At 39.4% G+C, this 26,432-nt stretch overlaps 1 protein-coding gene across 2 annotated transcripts in view; it reads left to right on the forward strand.

Annotated features, from left to right (window-relative positions):
• Positions 1-26,432, forward strand: part of rg (A kinase anchor protein rugose) — a 366,977-nt gene that overhangs the window by 58,400 nt on the left and 282,145 nt on the right. For both annotated transcript variants that reach the window (XM_089596271.1, XM_089596270.1), the window contains one exon: positions 21,893-21,997. In XM_089596271.1, coding sequence (XP_089452397.1) covers positions 21,893-21,997 — 105 coding nt within the window. The remainder of the gene's footprint in view (positions 1-21,892; positions 21,998-26,432) is intronic.

A 26,432-nucleotide genomic window follows, 5' to 3' on the forward strand; every position in this document is an offset into this window, starting at 1 on the left:
AAATTAAAATGCTACCTAGTATTATAGTATCTGATGATTATAAAAAATATAATAACGTTTTTGTCAGTTATAAATAAAGGAACGGTGTCCTATACAACTTGTGCTCACCCAATGAATCCAAGGTCTGATTTTCGGACTCGAGCACTGATTTCTTCCAGCTCCGTAAATATTTTCCAAAGTTTTTTGCGGTAGATTTACTCAATTTCCTGTATTTGTAGAGCTCTTGCTCTACTAGGTTCCCTGCGAGAGCCAGAGGTCAAATTGTGGAAAATAAACTCTGCGACTGTGATTCCCTAGGGTTGGTATTTCTCCTCGATTCTTGGAAAATTTAGATGCAGTTCCGTCCGTAAAATAAACACCCACAGATGGAGTGGAAAATAAAAAAAGTAGAATTTACGAGCTGCAACTGAAAACATTTTCTTTCATTTCAAATTTTTTACTTCTGTTTTTTATCAATTTTTTCACCGTAAAATTATTTGTCAATGACTAGATTAAATTTTTTTTTTCATACTGAAATTTACCAGTCCCTTTGGATCGCTTTTTCCTTGTAATCGATTGCTCATTTAATATTATGGTATACTCGTCCATCATGAATTATTTTTTGTATCGTACCCTATTTTTTTTGTATCTCACCGTTAACAGCCAATTAGCCCCTAGTAAGCAGGAGACCCATACCACCTCTCGTGTTGAAGTAGTGCCAGATACTATGACATTTTTTTACTCCTACCTTAAAAAATATTTTACTCGAGTATGTCATTGTTAAAGATATTCTTCAAATTTACACCTTTCGGGTCAAGTCGACACTTTCTACCCATGAAGGTGCATCGGATCAATTTTAAAATTCGTTCATTTTTTGTTTAATCTTAAGAGAAGCTAGTGTAAAACAGTCTGCTGGAAAAAAAATTTTTTTTTAATTTAAGTTAAAGACATCATCTGTCTTCTGATGATGTTAAGCGAGATGTTTAATAAGTAATTCTATACTTCCTTGTCTACAGATCCCATAAATTTACTTAAAATTATTACTATCGGAAGAATTATAATTATTTTTAGTAAAGACTTTAAAATTTATACATGAGAATAGATAAAATCATCCCCTAGGTATGGAAAAAACGATCTCACTTATAGTAGCGGTTTTATGTGACACACCCCTTTTTAAGCTCTCAAAACTCCGTGGACTCCTCTGGACACATTTTTGGTGTCCCGTTTTTCGTTTTTCCTTGCGAAGTACATATGTAACTGAATACTGAAAAAATATAATGGGGCAAAATGATATCCAAATCATAAAGTACAAATTGCTAGGGGTCATTTTTTACTAGACAGCATTTTAACATTCCAGTTGAAAAATATAACTTCAAACAACACTTATCTAACTTAATCAATATGATGAATTTGTGTACTCAAACTCTACAATTATACACTATAATAATAACGCAATTATGTTAAAAAATTTACGAACAACAAAATTACAATGCTCAAGAAAGTGCTGAAATCAGGTCAAATTAAGGATTGTTACTTGTCCTTGAATATTACTGCGAGAAAAAGAGTGAACAGTTCACTGTTATTGTCAGTGCTAAGCTTGCATTATTTATTCTTATTGCATGAAGTTTTAATTATGTAACGCAGATAAAACCGCTGGAGTCAAGAGGGATAATTTGGACTACCTTTCTCTGGTTTGCGAATTAGTTTTTTTATTTTTTTTATTTTTCAATGATTAAAAGAAAAATGACAGTACTTAATATAAGTATTTGTATATCGTAAAGCACTACTGTGTACGAACATTGACTAAACCTAACATTTATACTGCATTTATACTGCTGAATCGTTTTACCCTGAGTGCACTGAAAGTAGCTTATTGAATAAGTGTAAGATAGCAATGAAAAAATAATTTTGTGTGCCACCTTGTACTGCTCGACGTACCTGGAGAAGAAAATTGTTATTTTTTCTCTTTTCTTTTTTTTTTTTTGCTGCACTAAGATATAAGGTCATGCACAAGAAAAAATCATTAATCTCATAAAGTAAGACCGATCAGAATCTTGTTTCACTTTGTTTTGCCTCTTGTACATACACACAATTCTTCAGTGGCAGTTGCAGTTAAGCGCTCAGTTTTCTTTGAACACTCATACAGTGAGAGAGAAGGCCTACACACTAGAAGCGTAACGAGAGTCCGATCAACCAGCTCTCCACCTAATTATTAACCAAAGATAGAAAAGAACGGTACGCCCATGGTGCCTGTGAAACATCTGCCCGTGAGCGGTCAGATTCACGTCAAAGCTCTTTACTCGCAACAAACGGCTAACTTGTCTTGGTGCTGTTGTGTGCTTTATTGACGAGGCTAATGCATATGGCTTTGAATTTATCAACTGAAATTGGATAATCCGACAGGTAACCGATCTGTCTCCTGCCACGTGTTGCTGATGCTCCGGTTGTCTTGCTGTCAGTGATGCAACTTGTTCTCTGCAATTTTTACTCCAGGGATTTTGCTATTTTTCATTGTAAATTCTTTAAGAGTTGTCTTAGAAACAACCTCATACTGTTATCCAATAGAACAATTTCACGTAACGATTGAGCCTGAAAGTATAGGGATTAGTGAAAGTTATAACATTGTTAAAAGGTTTTTAAGAAATTCTATGGCTATCTGGTGATACTTGAGAAATTTGTGAATTCTGATGCAAAAGAGCTGTTTCTAAGATTTTAGGTCCAGTTACTCGTACTTATCATGGAAAACTTTGAAAAAGAAAAATTACAAATTTACAGCTTCCATACTTGCTCTCGTTGACTTGACTCTCTTGGTACGAGTATCGTGTCAGAGATCAAGATTAAATAAAAATCTATAATAAAAATTATCAAAGTTTTAATAAATTAGCACCCCCCCCCCCGTCGCGGCTTCGACCGAGACTCACTAAATGGAACACCGTAGTGTGTTGACATGTAATGGTAACGTTTTTGGTTAAAAATTTTACATCTATTTCTGACACTTCTCAGAACAAAAATCTTCTTATTAAAAACATTCTGTTCGGAATCCATACAGTTTATTTGGTCAAGTAAAAAGCTGTAAAAAGCTGTAAACTTAGGTGGCCCTTAAATTAACCGATGAGGTTGATGGTTAACTAGGGAAAGTAAATACTTATAATGGTCCTGAAAAAGGCCAGTAGTGAGATTTACAGTTATTCCCTATCATTATTCTTGATGATGGGTCCTGAAAGGGGCCAGTGGTGAAACTTCCAGCTGTCATTATTATTTTTGATGATGAAGAGCTGGCTGCAGGTAGCTTGTCTCTTATCCTTGGAGTCTCTGTGTACGGAGACAGTACTGGAGGGAGGTACACCGCAGACCAAAGAATATCTCGTCTTCTGGTCGTTCCCCGGATAACCAACCACTCATCGTTATTTGCGAAAATGGGCCTGAAGAATACCTTTTCTGTAGGTATGCCGTTGGGACGACCACTAAAAAGGAGGCTGTTGTAGCTGCCCGTACTCTTCAGGGCTGTCTTCCTTGGCTTGCATTTGAAGTAGCAAATTCTCTGACGGCACCAGGCCAGATGGTTGAACGGCTACAAAACTCTCAAGTGTTTAATCAGGTTCTCTGGCTAGACACGTCTCCTGGTGATTCCACCGAATACGTTGACGTTCCGAATGCATGTTTGTCCGTAGCACTCTATTATCTTGGCGATCCAGGGTAAAAGCCGGTTTATTTCGCTTGCCCATGAAAGAAGAGTGTCATCGGTATCCGGGATGCCCAGCTGCACGACTGACGCCTCTGTGCTTGGTGTACTGCCGATGAACGGCTTGGACAATCGACAATTCGATGGGACATCTTATAACCACTCTTCACTATCTTTGATTGTGGGTAGCTTCAATTTTACCTCGACGCCACCTAGCAGATTCTACTGAACTTAAGCGCAAAGCTAGCTTATTTTAGCAAAATTTTAAGCTTATTCATCGCTATTGTTATTGACTTTTTCAAGAAAAAAACTATGCGAAAACCATTTCGGAGTCATCAAGAATCAGTCTGCAAAATTGCAGCAAAATCGGCTTAGTAGTTTTCGTGGTTAGCGATTACAAGGGCTTTAGCTAGTTTGCTTTATGTATTAGTAAAATAAGATAAAACTGTGCTACTCTACAGTCGCAGCTATTTAAATCCATCAAAAATATTTTAGTGTTCATGAAGGACTTACTAGTACCAATGTTAAAGCTTCAAATCCACGAAATCACTGTTTGACACGTACAAACTTTAAGTACAATACCATTTAACGTGAATTATTTTAATCCACATGATTTGTAGCTTCCAAGAAACGTGAAATTTAAACTAATTGCAAGTCATTCACGTAACTTATAACGTGTAATTAACAAAGTAGTGATTTTTTCTTTTTTTACTCAGCTGAACAATATCGAACTAATTTACTTGATGAATTATCAACTCCTTTTTTGACGTACATTACTTGGAAAAAAAAAATTTATTTTAACAACTGAATACGTTCTAAAAACACCTTGAAAAACAATTACAAATTGTAAGAATTTTAATGGCTTTGTGGTTGGCGAGCTAATCTCCTAAACTAAAAGTCTTGAGAAGCAGGAGTTTCGATAATTCTTTGAAATTTTCATGAAATTATTTTTCGATCTTTGTCACTTGGAACACAAAAATAATCACAAAAGCTGATCATTTCCCAACAGTCAGTCATTCTGGTTCGTTTTACGAGGAAATCATCAAATATTGAAGTACCTACCTTATCTGATTGTTTATAGATTTTTCCAGATGACATTTGGAGTAATAAAAGTTTTTTATCCGAGGAAAGACAATACCTAAACAATTCAGTTAGAAAAATTACTGCTACTTTTAAAATTTCAATGTAACGGCATTTATTGTTTATGGCAGAAAGTCTTGAAGGGGAAATCTAAGATTGGCTTAAAAGATGTATGATATTTTTGATCTCGATCTAGTGCAGAAAGGGTTGTACAACTTTAATACAAAAGTAATGAGTAAAAACAGTGCACACCGTGAAATAAATATATCATGATTGTACTTCATTATGCACCTCATCTACAAAAAGATTAGCAAGAACGCAATTTCAAATGCAAAATGTTACTCTCTCGACTGAATTTTGCATTCCAGAGCCAATCGTTGGCAGAGCGTCATTAGGTAATTTTCTACCATTGCTGTAATGAAAAACATCTCCATGGAGCAGAGCAGTCCAACATTAAAAAGGCAGAGAGAGAGAGAGAGAGAGAGAGAGAAAGAGAGAGAGAGAGGTGGAGGGAAGATTCATTATAATCGGATGGGATGGTCGTGAAAAGGAAAATCACAGGCAGTAACAAATGAGGTGCGAGCCGCAGGGCGAATTGCGCAAATGAGTTTTCAGACGAGCTGGATACGTGCACGCGCATACGACCAAAAGTCAAACGATCCCGCGGAAGCGTAGCCGTAGGCACGCTAATTTCTGCCTGTGTTGCGAAAATTTCCCCGAATATTCTCTCTTCCTCCCCCAGGGAGGGAGGAAAGGGGGGAGGTGTGGTGTTAATCCTCTTCAACCTCGTCCATCATCCAGTGAGTCCAATGTACGTTGTCCCCCTGGCACTGGATTTTTCTGAAAGTCGAGGGAGAATAGGTCGGAAGATGAGGGACAGCCTGGGTAATTAAAAATGTGTGCACTCGCACATGAAATGGCCTTGCTCTTTTCTACTCCCATCTGGCTCCCCTTTTCCCCCTTCCCCCTTTTTGTGTGTCGTTTGGGATTTTTTACTTCACAAGTCTCTTGCATTACCGACAGTGCATTACGTATCTCGGAACTCGAGAATTAAACTTCATGGTTGCAAGCGAAATCGCGAGATAGATAAAATATTTATAACTGTATTTGCCACTCTCCTTCATTAGTTTCTTCAATCTGTCATGACCAATCCCCGCTAGATGGTACTGCAAACGCAGCTGAATCGTAGACAAGAAGAAGACAAACACAACTCTGTATACGTATATTATACAAATAAATATATGTGTCTTTCAATCAAATTAGTTTGATCTTCTTGTCTGCTACTTTTGTCTACTTTTTAGAGTTTCCAAATCGAAACCCCCGGTGGGACACTTTGGGACACTGCCATCCGGATAGCTGGCTAGCAGCATAGAGCGGAAGGTACGAAAGTACCAGAAGATGTTTTTTTGTGTTTGAAATTCGAGTCACGCATTTTTTGTTATTTTCTCTCATGGAGTAATTCAATTAAAATTATAAGCAGGAGTTTTTCTCGTCGCGAAATGAAATTGCCTCGTGCGTGAAACTTACACCACACGCGTCGTTCTTCAGCCTGGACGGTTATCTATTTGCATATCGTTAGGGACTGAGATTAGTCTTTTTTCGCCGTATCGTCTGATTAAATTAGGTAGCTCTGATTTATCTCCCCGACACCAGCGAGCAACGCACAAAAATAACAATAAAGACAGCCTAACGAGAAAGTTAATTGAGATCGTTTTCGCCGAGTACGGTCCGTCCGAGCCAGTTGGCGTGGCTGTAATTTATTTAAATTGCGAAATAAAACGAGGTGGAAAAAGCAAAAGTAGTCACGGACAAAAGCGCTCTTGGAGTACTCATTTTCCGCCATCCGACCCGATTCGGGAACTCGTTCGCAGCGAAGACTAAAATTGCTCGGCAATCCCCAACCTTCCTTCCGACAACGGTACTTCACTCCGTCTGGACTGGCGTCTGAATTTTTATCACAGCTAGAGCTAGACGAAGAGACGCTCTTGGTAATACAAGAAGGAGGGATAGCTACCTCACCACCACCCCCTTCAGATCAAATAATACGTCGGGGCAGTGGTGAAGTGATGGGTTCTTATGCTACGCAAGCGAGAAAGCCTCCACGTTGGTTCATCGTGATGTTTTTGTATATAGCAGTGCTGAACAAGCTTTTGGTACATCCAAGCTTGCGAGCGAAGGCAAAACTTGCGGCTCTCTGAGCTCCTCCTCTCTTTCGTGTCAGTGACAACGGTACCTAATCGGATTATCAAGATTCGTTGTAATTGTGTCTGTGTGTACGCTGGCGTATGTTGGTGCATGAATAGAAGGGAGCGGCTGGAGCGCTGTGTATATTTATGTGCGCTTATTTTACGCGCTCGTATACGATCACGTGTAAGGACTTTTGGCGCGTGCTTACCTATACAGGATGCTGCACGCGTAGCAAGCTTTTTTTTCGTTGCTCTTGCCCTGGTGGTGTTTTGCTAGTTAGGTAGAGGGGATAACGTGGATGTGTTCCTTGCGATGGTATATTTTGCCTGGGCACGCGTTTGCGTTTGTCAGTGCCATGGGAGTTATTTAATACAAGGTATTCAAAGTGTTGCGCGTGAAGATGTGTATGTTTTTTTTTTTTTTTTTTTTTTTTGCAGATTGATAGAGAATGTTGGAAATATTAGAAATTGGTTCAACCGTCTCTCTATGATTGGAATCTTTATTTTTTGTGTTAGATAATTTGTAACTTTTTTAATGTTTGTTTTATTATTCACAATTATCATTCCAATTTTATTTGTCTGTGATGTTTCTTGCAGGAACTGATAAGTAAGCATTTGTGAATTAGATGTCTCGTTTTCTTAATAAACATCTGTTAACGAATACTGTCTCTGAAAAATGGATCGTTTATCTCAAATACCGTATTGTAATGTCACTATATAAGCCATTCCAAAAATTCGCAGTTTATCATTTGTGGGTAGATAAATTCCACGTATAAAAAATAAGTACGGTAAAAGTCAATGCTTACAAGTTTGGCGTTTGAAATCGCATAATTTTCTATAAGAAGATAAAGGTTGAAGGTGTATATAGTGCCATCTTTGTATCATGATTGATTGTTTTTTTTAGCTGCATCATTTCTCTTATCATGACTGTTGCTTCTTTTTCCACATTCCTATCCCCTTTATTGTTTCTAATTTTTTAATCTTTCTACTAGCAACTTTCTCAATACTTTCTTTGATTTTCCGTAATATTTTGACTCTTATCATCGACTGTCACAAAATATGATCATCCTAGAAATTCTCGCAACTAGTTCTACCAATGTTGCTTTGAATACAAAAGCAAACACTATTTTTACCCCAATAATATTTACTACGAAAGAAAATGAGGTCGAATTTCATTTTTCAATTTCCCGCAAGACATCCTCCAACCACTTTGATTCCACAGCACGCATGTATATAGTACCGTGCAAAAGATACACCTGATCGGAGCTGGCTCCACGCCCACTGAACTTTTCAGAATCAGGGGCACGGGATTTCGTTTCCGGGGCAGGCAATCCAGCCAGGCTAATCCGCTATTTGGATTCTCGGTTCGTTTGAGTGGTGCGCTCCCGCAATCGCGTTGCCGCTATTGATCATTGTGCTTTTTCCTTTGGAAGAATCCCGACCTCGATGTGTACGCTTCGAAGCATTTTTTTTCGTCCCCGATACTAGTGCATCGACTTTAAATAATTTTCGAGCAAAAGTCCGCGTTAACCAGAGTTTAGGTGAATTTGCTTGCCGTAAACGAGAGTCGTGTACAATGACAACGAGAACGCTTTGTTGCGCTTTGTTGTCCGAGGCCTCGGTCAAGGGACTGTGGTCGAGTAAAGTGTTAGCCCGAGCACGAAATTGGACAGTAAGTAAACACATTAGAAAACGCATTGTCCCCCAGTACGAGCTGCAATCAGCGGGTGCCCTTACCACGAGACCTCTAGAGCGGTGGGGTTAGTTTGTCCTGTTTCCCGAACATGTCTGACTACATACTCATCCGTACTACTTGTCAATCCATTGTATTTTAGAACCTTTATTTGCTTGCGAGTTTTTCTGCCTGCTATATTATTTGGTTGTTATCGTGCGAATGTAAAAAATAGCATCGTACGTATCGCATTATCGAAAGTGAACAAGTTTGTTCTTTATAATCTTGACAAATTTGAACATTACTCATCATCTCGTGATTTTTCGTTCAATGTCGATATAACTTGTGCCCAACGTCCAAGGAAAGTTACTTTTATTGATACTCCATGAAAACAGTTTATTAGGAAATAAAAAAATTTTCGAACGAACAAATGTGAAACAGTACTTTTGAAAAATCAAAAAGTTACAGATATCTTTGACATTAAATGCATGTACTGATAATATTTAACTTTTAAGCTGTTCTGAGAAAGCAAAGAAATGAAAAGTTCAGAGTCATTAAGACCTGCCAGTGAGTTCCCCACATAGACATGTACAAACGCGCACAAACAGAATTGAACGTTTCTAAAAACATTTCCAAGAAAACGTCATTTTCTACCATTACAAAGCTTTCTACAGGTAAGAAGGAAAAACTAAGCTTATTACTCGAGCCGAGTGTCAGAAGATTCCCGTTTTCCAGCCTCTTTGAAAAAAATTGTCGAGACATCTAAAGATACACGCAAGTCAGACTCATATTTTAAGCGCAGAATCGTAACGCGATGTTATAAAGAAGCAATCGTACAAAAATGTGATGATATACATTACGTGATACTACAACATCTGCGCGGCTTAAGACGCAGGTAAGAACGAAGCAGAGGAGAAGCTTCATCACGAGGTACTCTGTATCTCTTTTCTTCCCTCATTTATTCCCGTATCTCAGTTACCTACAGGTATACAGGCTTCATCGCGCTTTGTACGCTTCATCCGAGCAAACTTCACTTTGCTCGTCTTGGCACGTTGCTCGGCTTGTACACGACATGGGCTCCGCTTTGAAGTCTACTTTTACTCTGTTCAAATAGGATTTCCGTTGCTTAATTTCAAAATCTTGGTTAGATGTTAAAATTTTAGTCCTCTACGCTGTACTAAAGACTTTATTTTCAACAATTACGAATTTGAAATTCAAAGCTTGGCCTTCCAGTGATGTAACTGATTTAAACTAATTTTAAGAAAAATATAATAGTATGGTGTCACATGATAATATTGATGTACACATGCTGAGGAGAGTGTACAACTACAATTGTATTGAAAAATTATTAAATTTTTATGAACTTACCCACACAACTGCTAATCCCAAACTTTGAAAGTATTCTGGTGTGTTGAAAAAATATTCCCTTGGACTGACGAAAAATGCTGGAAACAGCCAACGGCTGGACTTTTCCCTCCCCGAATCAATCACTTCCATGTCAAATGAAAAAATCCTTTTGCCTAGATTTCCAAGAGTAATTCCAGCGGCTTACGCGCGCACAACACCCAGCGTGGGCTGAAAACTTTTTCCATCAATATTCGCAACGTTGTGTATCCACGGCAAAGTTTGTACGCTCGCACTTCAGCCAAGGCCCGCCACGTGTAGGCACCAGTGGACGAGTAGAAAAGACGAACGAAAGGCACACCGACAGTCATTATTGAAAAATCCTTGGCATTTTCCTTCATTTTCTGCCACCTCTACGTCAACTGTTAGAAAATAGTCTTCTGGCATCCACACTCGAGAGAAACTTCCGCTGAAGCGTCTCCTCGACTGTGGTGGCTTGTACCTCTTTGTCTCTCGAGTTGAGAGAGTCATTGGACTTGACTCGACATTTCCTCTTTTTTTTCACTTCGCACGATACCCGACACTGATGAGCGCGCCTGTTTTCTTGCTGAGCGCAGTTGAAAAAGTTCCGCGCACAAGTTAGAGGAAAACGGAGAAGCCGGAATTGGATTACGAGTGCTGTGAAAAGTCAGTTCTCATGGTGCTGTACTTGTTAGCGGGTATGTGATCTTACGTGATGTTGGATGACGTAAGATTCCGATGTGAAAAAAAGGACACTGGAAACAAAGAAAACGGATGTGCTTCTGACTGGTCCATGTATCTTAAACTGAAGATGTACAAAATATTTAGATTAGATTGATCTTTTTGGGGGTTGCTATGGATTCAAAAGAGGAGGAGGGTGCTACATAGTATTTAAAATGATGATTGATGAAAATTCATTGTACTATGAAAAGAAAATACAAAACGAGTATACAGATCCCAGAAGTTTCTCTACTAAATGAAAAAAGTAGTTTTTTTTCTTTTTTTAGGGAAATGTGTACCATGTACCATGTCAGCTAATTCTGGGGGGTTTTTGAAGTGGATTACTAAAAATTATGTTCTATCAACTATGAGAATTGATTTTTTTTTGAGTTGTGAAATAAAACTTCTGATCCAAATATATGTATTGTTGTGAGTCTATTTCTTCCGTTTTAAAACGAAACTTTTGATGCAAATATACATGTGTTCTGTTGGGAGTTACAACTTTTAATTGGAGTAATAACTATTAGATTTGCAGTATCTTATGACTGTTTCAGAAGTCAAGTGTATACACTGTATATCAAAGTATAAGTATAATATTTAAATTACTACAAAGTTTTATCATAGCCATGTTAATAAACATGTATACAATGAAATTTGTAAATTACTGACTATACACCCAGTACTACTCAGTAGTGAAATTTTGAATGGAAAAAATTAATACACGATTACTCTAGGATGTAAGCGGAATGTTCTTCCTCTTCACTCTTCTTTGTGCAGATAAAATACTACAGTTTTAACGATTAGGAGCCACTGGGAAACTTCCAAACGACAGAATGGTCCTTTTTTCTCTGATAATAAAACTGAAAGTCGAAAAATCGCCTACAACTACACTCACCAAATTCCACAGTAGCACTGTAACCTTGCAAGGTAATTTCATCGGCTCATGGACTCACGTCCAATCCACTGCCAACGACCAAGGGACCGTTCGAGTGCAAAGTTTCACGGACCATCAAGAGGAACGAGCACGTACGCGAGTCCTCGTTGAACAGCAGGAGCCAAGTGGCTCACGTGGTGCACGACATGCCATGAAGCAAGTCTCGTTAATTAAGTGAATTTCATGGGGTGACGCCAGCTTGGCATAAGTGAACGCACCTGACTCACTCGTACGCCCTTGAGAGCGAGTTCTGGGTCGTAGAAGTATCGCGTACTGTACGGCTCTGGTACTCGAAAGCGCCACGGGACACGGAAAAGCACCTTTTCCTTGTCTCGTCGAGTGTGTAGCTAAACGTGCCGTGCAGTGAAATCACATTTCACTACAACAACATAGTTCAGTTAAGAGTTTTAACCTGAATTGGGTAGACCCTGATTGATAAAACGTCATATTTTTAACAGAAGCAACTACACATTGTCGTGCCAGCACATTATATTTACCAAGTGCCCAAGTGAGTTACCTAGCTATAGAGGAAGATAAAAATACACAATCGTTTGTAGGCAAAGCAAAATAAAAAAACACATTTCATTATCTTTGAAACAGTATCTTATGCTCAATTAATCGTAATTTTTTCGAATACTTTTGATGGCTGATCCCTCTTTACCCATGAAACACGATGGTATGAAAAAAAAAAAAAAAAAAAAAAAAAATACATAATCATCCATCGATCATCCATACCATTACTGATTCACCTTTAATCACCGAACCGTTTAAACTCTCTCTCCACCGGAGTCAAGCTCAACAAACGCGTAATTATAGCGAGCCGAAGCTGTTCCCGTATAGGTATTTCTGATGGCTCAAACGGGCCGCCCTCGCCGTTTCATTAGCTCGCTCTCTTCGCGTAGCTAAATACTTGCGCGCTGCGTACATATTGCCATCGACTGCCAATAACGCTGAGAATTTCGTGCGCGACTTCCTTCAACTTCCACCACACGGGAGACTTGGGCGTGCACGTGCGTACAACAGCTGTAGAGGTAGGTGTACGTGCGGCCGAATTGATTTTCAGAGCTAGACTCCGAGATGGGGGCAGATGCAAATGAGCCAGAGCTCCTTCCTTCCGCGCCTCTGTCGAGCTAAACGTTTGCGATAGGTGCATTAAGTGGCTCTCTCGCTCTGTGCTTATTTTGCCTTCAATCCCAGGGCTGCTCTAAATTCATTTGCCTCTTGCACAAAGGTGTACTTAAAATACATATTTATGCGATAATCCGTAGTCTGATGATCAGACATGAAGCTACAGAGAGCTATTTCATGCCTCTCAACGGTTTGTCATCAAACGAGACTTGTCACTGTTCACCGTACCTTGTCATCGATTACGCATGTGTACCGAAGAAATCTACGTCTCAATGAGCTATTTTCATTGAAAAATGTCGCCATAATAAGTATTTATCATTTGAGACCAGTAGCGTCAACATGAATCATTTCAAGGTTAGAGCGGAAAACAAATTTCTTCCGACAGTATGAAAAAAATTAGAATATGTTTATTTTCATTATACTTATTAACAACATATTAAAATTTTAGGAACCGTAGCGCCGCAGTTTTTGAGGAAAAAAATAGCAAACTAAGGATCTTGTACACAGGCTCTTATGAGAACATCGTCACGACATTAACATTTTCACCAATAACTTGGAAAATATCTTTACAAATATTTCAAAAAACTAGTATGTTATTATAAATAAAAATTAGAATAACATATTCAAATTTGAGGAAGCCTGCCGTCACAGTTTAAGAAATACTTTGATTAAAAGTTTGAACGAAATCTACATCCAGCAGATGAGAAATAAAACATTGCGCGTACATTGAACTTTGAAGCATTAATTTTTTATTTTCTCACTTATAAGTAATCTTCTGCTGTAAGATATGGCATAGCTCGCACGATTCATCAAGTATAATGATAAAATACACTAGTTTTTAATTTAAACTAACTTATGGGGCTGCCTGTACACTCTAACCCCCTTAAGACCGACAGCGGTAACGTGACATTTAGCAAGCACCTTCTCGTGCGTCATAAGCTCAAAAGGAAAGAGAAATACCCACAAATCGCGCGTGTGTGCCATTTGGATTTATCTCCAAAGTCCCACACGACAATGGCCCGCCGCGTTCTCGCTAACTTTAACGAGCATCGCGGGTTGGCAGCCAGCTAGCGGGACTCGTACAACCGGCACTATAAACGTCCAACAGTGACGAGTGACTGGATCAAACAACAATAGACAGGTGCCAGGAGACATCTTCAAAAACCCCTGACTTACCGACGTAAGCACCCGTTCCCTCCCCCTCCTCATTCTACTTCCTGACGCCAAGGAACACGGCGGAACCGAGGAAACGTGCTTTCGTACCGGAATCGCGACAAGCGCGGTACGTCTGATGTATTACAGCATTAGATGCGCGCACAATACTCGCTTTCAAACAGAGACAAGCTGCAAGTGCGCAACAATCATCCAGAGCTGCATACTAAGTCCTTGTTCTTTGCTCCAACGTATATCTGAGAGCAGTTGCGACAAAAGGAGTGGGTGAGTAGTAGGCGGCCTAATTAGAAGGAACTCGTCCAGAGAAAAGTCGAGATGACGAGCAAAAGATGGTCGGGAGGGAGTCCGACTAGTCCATTTAAATATGAATGCCGAAGCCGGCTGGGGGACACAAAGAGTTTGTCGGAAGCCCGAATGAGGGAGCGTAGAGTGAAGCCATTCGTCAGTGAGACGACGACCCATTAACGTGACCCCCTTGGCTGGGCGCGCTTTTTTTCCGGGCGTGTGTACCTATACACACTTTTGTCTACATGGTTGGGTCCAAGGGAATTTCCGAGTGGAAAATATCGCGAGACGATTTATGGGGCGAGTTATTTGGGTTAGTTGGAAACGAATGGTTATTTTTTTTGGCCGTGTATAGTGTTGTGTTTGTGCGAAAGAGCGGAGAGCTAAGAAAATGCTACGGGGAGGAAATGAATAAGCAATGTTTGCAAATCATGCTCCATTTGTTTGGGGAACGAGCGTGCAAAAGGCCACTTACAACGATTGCAGGGACATTAGTGCGAGCCTGAGGAGGAGGAGTAGGATAAAATGCTTCTGGTGCCCTGACGGCTAATTACCGGCAAAGTAACGCAAAAGCGGCCAAGACTTCGTGGGAAAAGGTTTTGGTCCCTCTTTTATCTTGATCCCGTTGAGTCTGGCGCACAAGCTTCTTTTTCCTTTGTTTTCTTCCACCACTGTACATTAATTTTTCATTTTTATTACGGTCACGGCTCTGCGTTTTGCTCTTTTTATTTTGTCATTAGTGTGTCGCCATTACGCGAGCTCGAGGCCGGCTGGCTCAGTTTTCTCCTTTTTTCTTTCCTATTTTCATTAAGGTTTTCATGCTCCGGATTGCTGTTACAACTGGTTGTTACAAGACATCAAGATGGCATCTTGATTCGTCCATTATTCTGTGATAGTTCTGCGGAAAAGTCTGGACACTGAGCGATTAAAATAACTTTTTCGATTGAATCATTTTTTATAATGTATAAAATTTGTTTAATTATGGTCCTTTCACCTCACGTTTGATACATGTTTCTAGAAAAAATTTGTAATTTTTGGGGATCTAAATGGTCAAAACATTGAATAAAGAATGCTTTGTCTTACATTGTGAGGAAAATTTGTCTCACAACTTCATTTTGTGGTTATGAATTTTGTAGATTGGGTAAGTTTTGGTTACATTTGGACAACGGTCATAATAACTATAATGACGCTGTGATTTTCTAAAAAAAAGCTTGTAGGTATATCGTTTCCTGGTTACAGATGAAAAAAAAATTCAGTGAATCTTTGTTACATCTGCCTTGCAAAATGTGGTGTGTTAATAAATGTTTTAAGAGAAACAAGAATATAAAGATTAACTTATGAGAATAACATGAGCCCTTAGGTAATCTTAAACACGTTGTAATTCACAACTTCAGCCCAAGGTATGCAACACCCTTTTTTAAACACTGCATCTTCTCTTCGTTTAAGTTGACTGAATGTCAATCCACTGTGAGATATCCAAAAATTCACAATTCAACTAGAAAGATTGTATTATTTAATATTATTTGCAAACGTAACACTCGTAATCTTCTACTCGATGAGATTTCAGGCACGAAAATTTGTCGTAAGTAAAGCGACAGCTGTCGTAAGGATATTTCGAGGTCACTGCGTGGTCTTGCAATTCAGTTGAATCATTGTCAACTTGGTAGACGACAATAAGCCAAAAACGCCAAGTTTCGGCTCGACGACAACATTGCTGTCACCAAAGAAGCGACTTTTTTACGTCAGTTTATTTCATACCTGCTACCTCTGTACTTTGTTAAAGGATGTAAAAAAGTTTAAGCTATTGCCATTTCAACATCTATACATCAAACCCTACCACTCTGTCTTCTGATTCCTTCCCCCGGTGTATCCTCCTTAATACACTCACTGCTACTCACCGTCTGTGAGTGATATAAAAAAAAGCTGTGATAGCCTAACGAGCAATTTCGACCAAGCTCGGTCAAGCAAGCACCGCGAAATGAAGTATAATCCTAATCCAGGGGGGTAAACACTGATCATAAGAAATCATAATATTCCCCCGTAATCATGGCTTCTCCTCTAATAAAGCTAGCTTTAATGACCGAGCTCTGGCTGGCGAATAAAGCTCCCTCGGAGGATCATAATTTCCGTGGCCACCTACGCTTCTCATCAAAAACAATATTATCCACCTCCGGCCCGTATACATAATACAATAGCGTAGTGGACTCGGTACGCCATGGGGATGCATGATTTTCTTCCACTACGGACGAGCGAGAGAAGCAGCGTCCCAGACGTCTCTTTCGGGTCACGTACGGCTGAGGAGGGGCTGTTGTCCCGCCACAGCTTCCTCCTCCCGAGGAATCAATTCCAACTGTTGCCCGCCGGCAGCCACATCCCCTTTCTCCCAACAGCTCTTCCACCTAGCGCCCGTAATCTGCTAAGACGGACTTTTCGCTGTTCCTCCTTTTTCCTGGATGTCGGGCAGTGATAAGCACAAGCTTTGCCTTGCACCGGCAAACCCACGCCTGCTTCACTCGAGAGTACGAGTAAATTTTTATTTTCTATCCTCTTTACATTTTTTTTTTTTTCTACTTTATTTTCAGTTAAGTGTAATAGAAAAATCCCTTCTCGTAACTACAGAAAATGATGTGTACCCAAATATTGACTGTCTTGTATCGATCCCTGAATAAAACATTGCGGGGTGAGTAGATCATATCTTGGGGATGCATGGAACATTGGTCAACGACGTCTCAACCGATCATAACGTGTCTGCGAACCAAACACAAGAAATAATAATTTGATCGAGCAAACAAGGCTAGAGAGTATATATATATACTAGAGATGAAATCATCGAATCTTCATCGACTACCCAACCTTTCTTCCATCAGGATGGTAGAGATTACAGAAACGAGTTAAAATGTAAGACAAACAGCTGTACAATTGATAACAAAATAAACCTCAGCTTCGAACTACTATGAGCTCCTTATCTCAGCCGTGCTCTCTTCTCTTCCCTATAACTAGAGCCATTGCAGCTTGCGTCAGAGATTTTCCCTCCCCGTAAATCGCGTTTCCATCGAGTCAGCTCCGTTCTCTCGGCGCAAAATTTAGCCCTCCGCGTCCCATCTCTTAAACTCTGGGGCACACGTTCGTTCCAGTTCACAGATATAATTATCCAAGTTATTCTGCCGCGGCACCAAACTCGTTTTACCACGTGGTCCGCCAGTTGCACCGCTTCGAAAGGGAGGCACGCGCGAGCTCCCGTACGAAACAGACACGGCTTTGTCCGAACTCTTTATAACTGGCGCCTCGGGAGAGGATGGATGTGCGCGCTTCCAGTTCACGGCATTACTTTCGAATTAACAACCATCCTCCGACCCTTTCACCCTCGCACGTGCGATTTAATTATATTCGCATTAATTTGCGAGGGTCGCGTGTGCAGCGGTGCACCCCTTGTCTATTCGCCCACAGGCTGGTTTGCTGCTTTTCTTTGTATTGTTTTAACGATGTTGGACTGTTTTTTCAATCTTCTTGAGTGGCACGGCCTATTTTTTGTCAATGAACAAACTTGGCACGAAAAAATTATAAATGGTAAAATAATTGTACCCGAGCCCATCACACATTCAAAAACGATGTTCCCAAGTGCATTCAGCCCAGGAAAATTGTGTAAGAGTGTGATTAAATAGTTTATATTTAACCTCGTTTTCTATTTCAATTGTTTGTTTGGGACAAGTCCAGCAATCGATTTTTCAGATGCTTACAGTACTTCGATCATGCTAATATTTTTTAAGCCCATTATTCTTTAGTCGATAAGATGGATTTAACATTGCAGCCACTACAAAGTAAAATGTTGTATTTTTCTTTCCCATCCAATTATTGGATAAAAGTTTACTTAAAGAATAAAGTAGAATAAAGTAAGTTTTGAAAACAATTAGAAAATAAGATCGAGATGTTTACTCATCTATCATGAGATCATGAGGTAAACTCTCCATGAGGCTGAGTTTGAGGATATGATGCAGATGACTGATCAAGAAGAAAAATCGAAAAAGCTTGATACTAAAGCCAAAATTAAAATAGATTTTGAGGACATAGGAGATAGCAATATTTATGTTAAAAGATAGAGAACACATGCATGTGTTCAGACAACGAAGCACGTATAAACGAAAAACACGCGCTCGAAGCCCGACAAAAGGAAAAAAATCTGAAAATGAAAAGAAAGATCAAGAAACGGAAAAAAGTGAAATGGAAGATGATGAGAGCAGAGCAAAAAGAACTTACTAAAAATAAAGGGCACCAAAAGAAAAATCTTAGTAACGATGGAGAAAAAACAGTTTACTCGAAGAAAAGGTAAGGAAGCTATGCGGACTTGAAATGCGGACTTGGAAATGCGGAAATGCGGACTTGAAATGCTGGAGAATCTGGGGACAGAAATGCAGCGAGAAGCTCAGAGATGTGACAATCATAAATGAGAAGGAAAAGTAGAAGAATGATAATGGAGTATAATAAATTAGGGGTGGTGTGTCGCAGGTTGAGAAAAATATAGTGTTAAGTGAATAAGGTTATTTGAGATTGAAGTTCAATATTTATAACTTCTAAGAATTAAATTGTATTTGAAAAAAAGTTAAGATCTAAAGAAAAGCACCAGCTTGTTATTTATTTATTTATTTTTTGTTATTTCTTGTTAAGGAATAAAAACTCAAGGTAAATGGAATAGTATATTGCGTACGAGTTTGCAAAAGCTTTGATTTACGAACCGAGAGGTTTCGAGGTTCGTAAAGAAGCCTTTTCGAACGAGTTTCATCTACTATTTTTCCGCCTGAGAATCCAAAATCAAGCGGCGAAGGTGCTATTTTGTGGTTAGAAGGCGGAAAAAGTTTTTATATTTTTTGAAATTTGTTGTATCAGACTCTGTCAGATTGAAGATGTGAATTACATAACGGGCTATTCCTCTTCCGAGTTCAGTACGATGGTGTTCATTTTTTTTATTTACTCATATATAATATTCTAATGTGAAATAATATAATTTTGTTCAATTTTTGTGTGCAACTGTGACTTATTTTTTATTATTTACATTATGTATAATAGCTCTTTGATGCTCACGAGTACATTTCATTTCTGTTCATTTATAGGTGAGTTCGTGGGAACCTCAAAAAAAAATGGCCATACCATCAGTTTTTTTGTTGGACTCGAACTATTGATAATAAATTCTTTGCAATCTTTCGAATACCATCTTGTAAAACAATATTTGCTTACACGTTCTGTAATTTTTTTTTTTTCTATTTGAGATGTAAATTTTTAAATAAATCTTACCAAGGCTTGATAAATTTCTGAACAGTTTATCAGCCTAGTTCACCAAAAAGCGTATGCGAGTTTAAAGAAATAACGAAAATGAAAAAGGACTTCAAAGTAAAATTGTAAGGAACTGGATTGGTCGAAGCAAAGAAGAGCAAGAAAAATAAGAGAACAGATCGATCGAAAAAAGTACTGGGCTTCGGGAGGAAATTGTCAAGATACAGTGAAAACCGCGTGGAGGAAAAATATGTGGCCGGAAATTACGCCCTCTACATCATGGCCGCGCGTCCGGTTGTTATTGTTGAGGTACGCGAACATGTACATGTATGCGGGGGATAGGAGCTTAGCTGCCTGAAAAGAAGTATCCCAGCTGTGTAGTTTTCCTCGGAGTTTCGTGCGTCGTAGCACTTTAGAATCCACAGAGCCAAGCTTTATTTTCCATTCAGTAAACTTTCGTGACTGATTTTCGAAGAAAAAAATGATTTTGCAAGTGGGACGCGTGTAGCAGCGCGTTTACGTAATTTTCAAATGGATTTGTTGACGGCGTAACCCTCCAACACCCGTTTTCTCAATTCATACCCATCGTGCGGCTTTTTTTCGTTTTTATCAACATTTGTGTGTTCAAGCCCCGAGTCGGAGAAAAGCCAGAGGATGAAAATCAGTGCATGGCTTCTTTTAACGCAACAGCAGAAATCCACTTTACTTCCTCGTAGCCTCGAACAGGCTCATCCCACGAGTGCCCGCTCGGTAATTAAAAAAATGACGACGATAAAAGAGCTCTCTTAGCAGATCGAGGTGCATTGAAAGGAAAAAAAAAGGAAAAACCCCGCGTGAGCTGTGAAAAAAAGTTGCACTCGCTGGTGGTAACACACGCGTGCCCGTCCGTATACCCGCGCAGAAGAGGGTTCTCCCCTTGGCTATATCCTTGTCAATGGAAAACCAGAGCAGCGCGCGTCTCGGACCACAGCTTCCGCATTCGACCCTTTGCTCGAGTGCGACAGGCGGCTTTGAATAAAAAAAAGGAAGGGTGAGATGAAAAAAAAAAAACAGAGACAAGCAGAAACGAGAAGAATGGAAAAAAAGGTGTGTTCGCGGTGGGAGCGTGATGGTAGGTGGGAAAAGGGAAGGGACGTTGACGTATTGCGCGACGGCAGCAGTGGCTATACCCGCGGCAGTGGAAAAAAGAGAAAAAAAAACTCGCGAATGATTCAAAGGAGCGGGGAGAAAGGAGAGAAAATCTCGGGGTGTCTGCGGTGATGCGGTAGCTTTTTCCTGTACTGGGCTTTCGGCGAGTGCTTCGTCTCCGCTTGCGTATTCTCAGAGCGTTGAAATAATTCACGGGAAGTTCGGTATTTTTGACGAATCGTTTGAGCTCGATCATTGCCATGGCATTCAAGGACTACTGTTGTCCTTCTCTTTATAATTTCTGTTTGAGTTTTGGTGAACTTGTGGGAGTAAAATTAAAGTAACTGAATGAAAGTGCATATCAAGCGCGAAGTGTCAAAGATCGAACTTGGTAATCGGTGGTTGGATATTTACTCATTGCCTCCTCGAAACCATCTCGAGTGGAATGTTGACTCTTCTGAAAGTGTAAATAATTTGAGACCAAACTTAAGTGATTTTAAAAACGTTCTGTTTGATTATGGATATTGAATGCCCATCGCGTAAATTAAATTTACGTTTGAATCCGCGGCTTTTGGCTTAAAGTACGTTTACTTTGAGAAGCACTGGAATGCGTTTGCGAATTAATGTATTGGAAATGCATACCTTTTACTTTGGTTCGTTTGATTAAACTTTGAAATTCATTCCGGTGTTCGTAAATGATTTTGTGTGTAATTGAAGATATGTTTTGTAAAAAAAAATTATAGCAACCATTATTTCGAAGGATTTAACAATAGTTTTCTGAAATCTTATGTCACTCTAGGTATACGCATTTTCCATGGTTTTATCATAATTTGAGTTAATACATGTTATTTTATTAGCTTCACACACTCGTAAATAATACTGCAATAAGTAATTAGTGACCGACAATAATTATTCCTTCCATCAAAAAGTTTTTTTTTGCTTCGTAATGGAGTCCCATAAAAACTCATGGATCCCACATTATCGTGACCCGTTCATATTACTCCGTCGTGAAAATGTTGAGATAGACACTAGTTTCAACGTTCTGAATAATCTGAATAATCTGAAAGTCAGCGAATAAATTTATAGAAAAACATTAACTGGTATTTTCTCATCACACCATCACCATTACTTGCTCGATAAAAGGGCCGCTTACCTCTATTTTCCAATAACAAAAAAAGTGGAACAAAAGTTAGTCGTATCAAATAATTTTAAGAAAATACACATCAAATGGCGCAAACGATATGGTCATACAACAAATTTTAATCTTTTTTCTCGCTTTTTTTCTTTTGTTGCAGCTCGTGGGCGGTGAATTTGATATGGAACTGAACTTTGTGATTCAGGACGCGCAGAACATCAGGCACATGCTGGAGCTCCTCGATCACTGTCCTCCAAATTTACAGGTAAGTTTTTTCTACTTTCCTTTTGCGTGGCTAGAAAAAAAAACTTTCTATTTGCAGGTTTCGATTGATTCTATTAACGGTTTAGCTGAACTAAAAGGTTTACAAATTTCTGGAAAGCGATTGTAATGAAACTTGGAATAAGACTACCAGTACTCTGCAATAAAAAAACTGCCTTTAAAATGACCCTACCGACACTTAGGTATATACTTTTTTCCCGTCGAGATATGTCCCATGTCGGTGTTTACTGTTAATATTTAAAGCAAGGCCATGTCGCACGAGGAAACCCGTGATGCACTTACGATGTTTTGATATATTTTGCTGTAAAGATTGCACCACGCGTACATAGACAACCGTTTAATTAATGAAATAATTGTTAGAGATCCAAAATCAAAGCACGTGACATACGTATTGAAGAGTTTTTTTGCTAGATGGTTCTATCAGTTGTTTCAATAGTCAGAATATTTATGTACGACGAGGATATACGTGTAAGCATAAAGCTGGGAAAAAATCAATTATTCGACCCAAAAGAGCAGCTTCAAAATCTCGAGTAATGACTTCCTTTGGATCAAAATTTTTATCTAAAAAATAAATTTTCTGTGACAAGACACACAAAAAAGGCGATACGTAAGTGTTATGCTAGCGCCTGTTGTCAACTATACTTGGCTTCTCCTGTGCCCGTATAAATGTAATTTTGTTTGGGAAGGAAAAAGATAGAGAAAAAGACAAATAGACTGTCTTGTAGAGTTGTACGGCATGCATATAAAGAATGGTGCACACACACGTGACACATAGCTAGCCAGCTATATAAATAAAATCAACAGTTCCACAACGGCACTGTTTTGCGATGTGCTACTCGTACTCGACCGAGTATGAGAGTAATACAACACAGAACAGTGAAGTGAAGCTTGTTATAGGCTTGCACTGGGCTGATATAGATTCCTTACGTGTAAAGTACAGAATCCACCCATAAGAAACGTTATTTTGTTTGTCTTGCTATAGCCAACAGCAACTACGTTTTTTAATTTCTCTGATACTGAATCGATTTTGGCTCAGTCAACGTGCAGCGCTTTACGAGCCAGTAGGTGGTGGATAATAAATTAACTTTACAGCATGGCATGTTAAAAAAGGTTCAAATGAGTAGTTTTTTAACAAAAATTTCGATCAAAAAATTATTCATCTTGATTGTCATAGTTCTGTAGATGCAGTTTTTTTATTGGACTTACAATGTTCAAACTACTATACTGTTGGAAAGGAAGTCACAAATCGTCAAAAATAGTTATTCACTTTAAACTTCCATCAAAGTCGAACCAAGGTATTTTATCATTCACTGATCCTTACAGTTAGTTATAAGAACTTACAAATATATTGACACAGATTCCAAATTAGTTGAATCAAGCATAAGCCTTCATGGAATCGTTCTATCTATGCAAGTTTCTAAAGATTATCATGTCATGACTTGTCAAAGCAAGAAACTCTTTTCATGAGTACAATTAATCACTTTTTGCTTACGCCCAACAATACGTCAATTTATTTTCTTACACCTCAGGTAAAATTCTGATCCTTGTATTGAACCAAATGTCTAAATCCGTCGCCAAGAGACACTGAATCTGTTTGGATCTCATAATAATTGATAAAAATTGAACGAAACAACTTTTCCCCCTCGATTCTCCCTCCCGCTCATGGACCAGTTGGAAAAGAGTTGCTGAGCTTGTTAAACGCGTTAATAAGAATCGGATGAAATTCATAAGACGTCTCCGCAAAAGAGGAGGGGTTGAGGAGCGAGGGTAGAAGAGATGTGCCCTTCTGGCTCAGGCTCGATGTCGATAACGAAGACCCGAGAGATGGGGAGAAAAAGCCAAGGGAAGAGCCGCGGTGCCGGGAAATTTTCGAGTTGCTAAGCCAGACCGGGAGATCGGGCTGATCCGCTCCCGTAATCGTTAAACTTTCCGGCGAGCGAGAGACAAGCAAAGAGTATAGCGAGGAAAAGGGGGGCCCAAAACTCCCCTCGGCTATCCGCTTTCCTCCCCTTTACTCCTGGTAGCTTCACGGGAGCTCCGAGCCCACCTCTTTTTCGCCAGCCACCGCCACCGCGTTGCAGCTAAAGTTGTGTTTCGGCTTTGTCTAATCCTTCTCTCTGCTACCCGAGAAAGGCCGAGTCTGCCACCTACGGCTTCTCCTCCCATTTTTTTTTTTTTTTTTCTTATTTGGCCTTCATTCGGCTGCGGTCATGTGAGTCTTTGATTTTTCGCCGAGTTTCACAGGGTGACTGTCGAGTTGTTAAAACGCAGACAAGTTTGGACGGGATGAACGATAAATTTGTCGTCAGTGAGCAAGCAAATGTACATTGATGATTGAAACATCAAAGAAATCGGAGAGTTCGCTCAAATGGCGCATCCCATCATCGCCCAGCGTTGGAAATAAAAAAAAAAAAAAAAACACATGAAAGAAACAACGCGAACCACCCCCTCCTCCCCCAAGTACCTACTTTCGGATGAAGCCGTGACAGCGAGCGTCGCATCAGGGGGAAAAGAAAAAAATATAAACACGCTCACCGATCCCGAGGGTACCTTTGAAAAATCGTCTCGTACCTCGAGCTCTGCAGTATGCATGGGGGCTCCAATGGAGTGTGAAAAAGCCTGGTGGCGCACGAGATCGAGAATAGACTTTCGTTAGTCGGAAATTTTCCACATTCAAGTGGATCTCTCTTGGGGTACGTATGCGGTCGGTGGCGGTGGTTGCGAACAGCGTGAACGGGAATCTTGGATAATCCAACAGAGACAGGGGTGGGTGGGGTGGGTTTCGCATCATCCCCCGCAGTCGCGCTCCAGCAACTCCTTGAAATGTTAATACTGTTAAGGGAGTTTCCAGGTATCTATCTGTAGTGTACCTTTCGCGTGTATATGTGTGTATGTACGCGCGCTCGATAGCCTGGATGGATATCTACCGGGTCCGTCTATTTATCCCTGTTATGTGTTCTCGGATTTCAAGTACGCGCATCGCTCTCCCGCGTCTCGGGGCGTGCGTATAGACGGATGGATTTGCTAGCGATTCCAATGTTGGATTTCTCCATCTTCAGCCCCCTCCCCGCACAGGCTCCGACTAGATTTCACGCAGCGTACCGATTGTAAACAGTTCGGTGCATGCAAATCGTTGGGAGAAATCGATATGCCGGTTAGCTCTGCTCTGCACGTGTTTTATGTATACCCTGTACCTAGCACTGCGAAGCTATCCATTCTGTGTCCGATGCCGTTGGACGACGCTGTACTCGTTAAGTTGGTCCATTGGATCGCTGTAGAACGACGTTGTAAAACGAGCGTCACATTTGTAATTCGGTTATGCACCGATTGTCTGGTGTTTTTAATTGTAACCAAGAAAATTTTTACCACTCGTTCATCTCGTGATTGTGAATAAGTTGAATCAACCTTCATTATTTAATTAGATAGTTAAATTACTGACAACTTTTGTTAGTTGTTTTGGAATATTTTTTGTTACTACAACAAAAACAACCAATAGCGTGTTAAATTACAAGTTTAAAGTGTGTAGTTGAAATTTTGTTTTTTATCAAACACATCATAGAGGCGCTGATAAAAATTGGAAGAACAACTAAATCTATGATCTACTAAGTGATTAACAATTTTCATTGAATTGTAAAGAGAAAAACCAATGCAAAAAGCAGTTGGCTTTCACAGATTTAACATACTTACAAGTATATGTAAAATCTGTGACAGAAATGTTTTACTCTATACACGTCCTCTTATGACAATCGTTGGAGAACAACAATAGTTCAGTTTAATAGACTATTACAATGCATTTCATAAAAAACAGAAAATTTTAATTGCACGCTTTAAACGTGTACTTCAACACACTTGGTTTTTACAGTGAGGTAACTAAATTTCCTCCTGGTTGAAAATTATATAATTATATAACTGATGGGTTGTTGAATATATGTGAATTAAAAACCGTGCAAGTCATCAACAACCAGACTAAATTTTACAAATTTTTTGGGCTGACGTAAAACACTATTTTCAAATCGCTACGAAATTATAGAATTTGGGTTCATACTGATTATCTTGATAAAAAGGCAACCAGTTTTCAGTAGAAATTTTATTCCAGGGCAGAACTGTTACTTCATATTTTCGTAAATTTTCTGGTAGATCAGAAATAAAAAAATTCAAATAAATAAACACAAAACTGAATGGGTAGTTGTTTTACACGGACGAAGAATGGAATTGATCCCGAAAGCTTACGGCTTGTAATGTTTGTGCTCTGTTTATTCTAAAAGAGTGTACGAACTTGCATCTGACTTAGTTGCAAGGCTGCTTCATCGCATCCCGAGAAAACCAGAAGACGGACACCCTTACTTGAAATGAGAGCTTGATCATCCTCCGTACTCAGTTCACATTTAGACTTGTCACGCTTTTATTGGCCGATTCGG

Source organism: Copidosoma floridanum, unplaced genomic scaffold (assembly GCF_036245765.1).
Source record: "Copidosoma floridanum isolate Cflo_tuat_1 unplaced genomic scaffold, Cflo_Japanese_pri ptg000030l, whole genome shotgun sequence".
NCBI classification, from domain to species: Eukaryota; Metazoa; Arthropoda; class Insecta; order Hymenoptera; family Encyrtidae; genus Copidosoma; species Copidosoma floridanum.